Source organism: Nematolebias whitei, chromosome 8 (genome assembly GCF_014905685.2).
Source record: "Nematolebias whitei isolate Nwh7 chromosome 8, NemWhi1, whole genome shotgun sequence".
In the NCBI taxonomy this organism is placed as follows: domain Eukaryota; kingdom Metazoa; phylum Chordata; class Actinopteri; order Cyprinodontiformes; family Rivulidae; genus Nematolebias; species Nematolebias whitei.
In genome coordinates this window covers 2,594,572-2,600,272 of record NC_056505.1, presented here as the reverse complement: position 1 = coordinate 2,600,272, position 5,701 = coordinate 2,594,572, and the positions used below count along the sequence as shown (strand labels likewise).

The following is a 5,701-nucleotide window of genomic DNA, read 5'->3' as shown; positions in this document are numbered from 1 at the left end:
GCTAACGGCCAAGGAACCAGAAAGAGGAGGAGCTAACGGCCAAGGAATCAGAAAGAGCCGGAGCTAACGGCCAAGGAACCAGAAAGAGGAGGAGCTAACGGCCAAGGAAGCAGAAAGATGAGCTGCTAACAGCCAAGGAAGCAGAAAAAGGTGTCGCTAACAATAGAGGAAGCAGAAACAGGAGGAGCCAACGGCCAAGGAACCAGAAAGAGGTGGAGCTAATGACCAAGGAAGCAGAAAGAGGCGGAGCTAACGGCTGAGGAAGCAGAAAGGGCTGGAGCCAAGAGCCCTTTAATTCTTATTTTTTTTTATTTCTTTACTGCAACTTGTTTGGTCAAAAGCCCTTCTAAACTATCTGCAGAACATGTGAGTACGACACGACACTGAGGACTGAGCTTTTCATGGTGTGTGTGTGTGTGTGTGTGTGTGTGTGTGTGGGGGGGGGTGCGCTGTGTTACAGCAGGTGTGCTCTCTCACCTGGGTCTTGTTGTCCCGGGTTCTGCCAGCTCGTCTGGTAGGTGTTTCCCCAAACTCCGGTGACAAATGCCTGTCCACTGCCACAGCTGCAGATACACAAAAATAGCTAAAACTCGATTTGACAGACACCGAGCTAAAACCTGGTGTGGTAGTAGCTGCCAGTCAACCCCAACACGTGCTCTGAGCACCATCAGATCGTCCAACATTTTGAAATATGGCACAAGATAGCATGACCTTAAAACTGTGGCATGAAGGGCAGCAGGTAATATTCCAGTGTTTCCCCTACCATTATACAAGCGGGGCGCCCCGCCCTGTCAACAGAACCGAGCACCCCGTCTACCGAACCCCACCCCCAACCACCTGTCGGCACTGACGTAAACTAGCGGCTCACAATGCAGGTGCACTAGCTAAAAAGCTAAAGGCAGGCTCTTCCTTCACGCTGAACGCACCCCCGCCTCTCGAAAACGGTCTGTTCAGACGGAGCACGGCTCAGATGTGCGTCTCTCCTCTCACACACTCTGCTCTAAAACCGTCAGCACGCGGCAAAACTGTTGGTTTAAACAGCGCAGCTTAGGACGAGTCTCTGTTCCAGCGCCCCCCCGACAAAAATCACGGACGAGATGAGCGCCCCGCCATGGCAAGTTATCTAGGGGAAACGCTGTATTCAATCCTTTAATTTAAAACTTGGAGGTTAATTTTCAAGTTATTTTCCTGAAAATCGTGTCCGTTCGTTTGGAAAATAAAAACAACCGTTCTCCACGACGTCAGACGGGTCCGAACAGTTTCATCCATCTGATGGTGAGGAGAGAAATCAGCAACCCTCATATCAGTTTCATGTACCGGCATTTGTTCCCAAACTTGAAGTAACTTCAGCGGATGTTTGTTCCTGAGGAGACACCCGATGGCTGCAGGTCTGATGGGACGCCGGACGTTCAGTCGTTTAACGAGATTCGGGCGGACTCCGTTCAGCGTTTCAACTCGTGCTTCACTTTTTATTTAATCTTCTAAACGTTGTAACAAGCTTTTAATTCAAAACGTGCCTGTCAGACTCCTCCATGCAGGAAGTGAAGCAGAGGTTTCACGAAGCACGGCTTCAGGACAACAGCAGAGGCTAAACTGGGAGCAACGAGCCACGACTTGTGATTTAGTTTCTTACTTCTGGTGCGCCGCGGCGGTCTGGGTGAAGGGACTGAAGCCAAACCCTCCGTTACTGATGATCCCTGAACCCTGCAGGAGGTGAAGAGGAGCAACACGGTTTACGTTCTGTGCTCAGGTAAACGTCACACCTGGTGATGTGAGCGGGGAGGTGCGCTTGTTTTGCGTACCCCGATCTTGTCGTCTATGAGCTGGCGGGCCACTTCCATCTGCTGAGCGGTGCCTCTGATGGTGAAGACCCGGGTGTTGGGGTCGGTGGAAGGCGGCGGGTTCCTCTGCAGCTCCACATGAGCTCCAGACTGCTGGTTAATACTCTTGATGGTTTCTCCTCCTGAAGCCGGCAGCAGATTCATCAAAACAATCGGTTCAGAACAAATGGCTGCTTTAGACAAACACTGTTAGCAAAATATCTAATTAATTCCATCAGATCTCAAAGTGTTAATCAGATGTTATCATTTACGTTAACATTAATCATTTTAATCGATTATGTTTATTTATGGTGTTTATTGTCTTGATGGGGGGGTATTTGTGACCCCGCCACCCGGCCTTTAAAAGGAAACGTTTTTAAATCCAATTCTGTTCACGTTTTACAGCTTTTATCACATTTTACCATCCTTTCAAAACAAATGCTCACAACCTGCAGAGCATTTGGATGGAAGTGCAGCTTAAACTCATTTCAACTGCGGAAACACTGTGCGCGTGCACGTGTGTGCGTGTGCACGTACAAACCGCAGCCGTTGGGCAGAGCTGCACTCAAACACAACATATGGTGTCTAAACACAGACTACTTGACATTTCTGTTGTTGTGAGGCTTTTACTTTGGAAGCTGCTGCTCGACCCTCTCGACCTCGAGACACACATGCACACGCACATGCACACACACATGCACACACATGCACACAGTGCGCTGAATGGTTAATGGCTTTGCTCTCATCCTTTTGAGTCACTCGTCGTTCCTTTTATTCTTATTTATTTTGTAAAGCGGTTGAAGCCGTTTCGGACCCGCTGGGTTCAACGGTTCTCAGAGACATGTTGGCACCACCTCAGTGTTCTGGACCGGAACAGAACCACAAGGTCCATAAACGCAGGGTTTTATCTGACAGAAGAAGGAACCTCAAGCTTGACTCGGTCAGAGAAGCAGGTTCTGATTGAACCGGTTTCTGACGAGCTCCGACCCAAACATGAACCTCTCACAGGCACTCTCTTCAAACCAGAACCAGAAACACGGACTCTGGTACTGAAACCCGGCGCAGAACCAGCGCCAACATTTGGACGAGTCCTACAGTCTGCAGAGAACGTTTGTTACGTCCTTCACAAGATCAGATCAGAAAAACCACCAGAAGTTCTGAAGAACTTACTGATCAAAACCACTTAAAGGTTACAAGAAAGTCCGTCTGCTTGGAAGGACAACAAGGCGCGAGGATCGGATCAGAAGTTCTGAACTGGGCTCCAACAGGTCTGAAGAGGTCCGACTGAAGCGGACCGGTTCTCCTACCTTTGCCGATGACCAGGCCACATTTGTCAGCAGGAATGGTGTAGGTCACTTCCTGTAGAGGACTGGGAGAGCCCATCGCCCAATCGCCGCGACCTCTGACCCGACTGCTGCGCAGGCCGGAGCTGAACCCGTCCCGCTCCTGTCAGAACACACGAACGGGTCGGGGGTGAGACAAACGGGTCCAGGGTGAGAGCGGCTCGGCGAGTCCGACCACATCGTAGAGGTTGAGGGGTGTGAGCGCAGCGGCGGTACCTGGGCGGTCTGGATGAGCTCGTTGATGAGGTGGACGGCGTGCTGACAGCGCTCCGGCTGACCCATCACCATGGCAACACGCTCTGGACTGATGCCGTCATCTGAAGGCGGAGTCAAAAGAAAAAAAAAAAAACAGACCAAACCAGTTTGAGTCTGAATTTAACTGATGTAAACACTTAAACTGGATTTATCTGCACCAATTAAACAAACAAAAGGGCAAGTTTATAAACATTAACCAAAACTAGAACGTTCCTGGAGAAAGTGACGGGGTCTGCCAGGCAGCTGCGGCAGCTGTGGCAGCCATCTTGAATCAAACTGGCCCCAAACGTTAATCAGTTCTAGACGTTGATCTGATGAAACGAATCCAGCATCGAGTTTCTGTTTCCTTCAGGCAAGTAAGTAAAGTTCATTTATAAAGAGCTCATCAGACATCAAATCACAAAGTGCTGTCCAATAAAATCAACGTTCAAACAGACAAAGAATAAAACGAGAATAAGAAGCACATTAAAATTGTGACATAAAAGCTTTTTAAAAAGCTCCAGAGTCTGAAGCTGCAGGTCAAACTGGTCCACAGCCTGGGGGCCACAGACTGAAACGTCCTGTCCCCTTTAGATTTCAGCCGCGTACGTGGAACAACCAAGAGGTTCTGAGTGTGGGAGCCAAGGCCACGAGCAGCACAGTGTTTGGTTAGAAGCTGACAAAGATGCACAGGAGCCATTTGAAGCTCTGAACGTCAGCACCAGAACCTTCAAACTGATTCTAGACTCCACTGGGAACCAGTGCAGTGAGTATAGAACCGGAGTGATGTGACTGGATCTGGATTGGTGAGAAGTCCGGCAGCTGCGTTCTGCATCACTTGTAGACGTGAGACAGAAGACATGTCCAGGCAGGTAAGGAGGACATTACAGTCGTCCAGACGTGATGACACAAAAGCGTGAGTAATTTTCTCAAGGTCAACTGTGGAGACCAAAGGTCGTATTTTAGAAACGTTTCTTAAATGAAGGTGACTTGACAGCAGTAGTTGGTGTGAGGAGTGTTTTATTTATTTCCTATAGGGAAATATGGCGGCTTTGTTACAAAACATGAGTGCTTCGTTGATCTGATCAGGTTAATTAGCTGCATTGCATGTTGAATCAAAATGGCTCCAAATGTTACTCAGTTTCTGTGAAAAATTTTCTTCCATTCATTTCCTATGAGATATTTGGCATCTTTGTTAGCAAAATAGGTCGCCATGGTAACTCAGATTGCCAATAAAAGTAATAGCACCTTTCTCGGAGCCGGGCCGGTCGTTTTGATGTAACTTTTGTGGGGGTCCACGTTGCGGTTCGGGCCACATTAACGGAGACAGAATAAATAAAATAAAGGAAGGCTTGTTGGGCCATGCTTTGCTCTCCTGTGCATCACAATGAAAGTCCCCGATAATAAAAATATTAATGAAAAGAAACAAACTAATCAAATTATATTTAATTCAGCTTCATCGATGATTAAAAAACATCTGTAGAAAACATCTGGAGCATAAGACGACGACAGAATGACAGCACCCACTCTGCTATCAGTTTAGCTTCTAGCTGCTGGATTACTACAGCCTGCCAACTTGAGACCGCAGCTACTGGTCGGAACACTTAGCTTGTTTTGTTGTTTTATTTTGTCCATAACTGTTGTGAACTCGTGCTATGCTTTTCATGTTGCTGCTGATCTGTTTCATGTTGCTGCTGATCTGTTTCATGCTGCTGCTGATCTGTTTCATGCTGCTGCTGATCTGTTTCATGTTGCTGCTGATCTGTTTCAATGTTGATGTGTTCATGCGTGCACATCTGCTCACAGACTCATGTTCATGTTTGTGCTGATGTTCAATGTTTTATGTTATGAGTGCTTAGTGTATATTTAGTTGATGTTTTTCTTAGTTCATATCTTAGATGTTATTACTGTTTTTCTTATACATTTTATTGTTGGATGTAACTGGGACCCTGTGGACATAATTTCGCTCCACCACATGTACCACATGAGGTGCGAATGACAATAAAGAAACTGACTCTCTGACTCTGCTGGTTTTAGCTCTTGCTCAGTTTAGCTTGCCATCGTTTTACCTCGCGCTCGGCTTGTTTTAGTTCATTCTTGGCTGGTTTTAGTTCATTCTTGGCTGGTTTTAGCTATTCTTGGCTGGTTTTAGTTCATTCTTGGCTGGTTTTAGCTATTCTTGGCTGGTTTTAGCTATTCTTGGCTGGTTTTAGTTCATTCTTGGCTGGTTTTAGCTCATTCTTGGCTGGTTTTAGCTATTCTTGGCTGGTTTTAGCTCATTCTTGGCTGGTTTTAGCTATTCTT

At 47.1% G+C, this 5,701-nt stretch overlaps 1 protein-coding gene across 3 annotated transcripts in view; it reads right to left on the bottom strand.

The window, feature by feature from the left end:
* Positions 1-477: 477 nt before the first annotated feature.
* Positions 478-5,701, bottom strand: part of LOC119413107 (far upstream element-binding protein 3) — a gene marked incomplete at its 3' end in the record, with an annotated part of 25,955 nt that continues 20,731 nt past the window's right edge. For all 3 annotated transcript variants that reach the window (XM_037680118.1, XM_037680119.1, XM_037680120.1), the window contains 5 exon segments: positions 478-563; positions 1,634-1,704; positions 1,803-1,963; positions 3,128-3,266; positions 3,380-3,480. In XM_037680118.1, the coding sequence (XP_037536046.1) occupies positions 478-563; positions 1,634-1,704; positions 1,803-1,963; positions 3,128-3,266; positions 3,380-3,480 (558 nt within the window).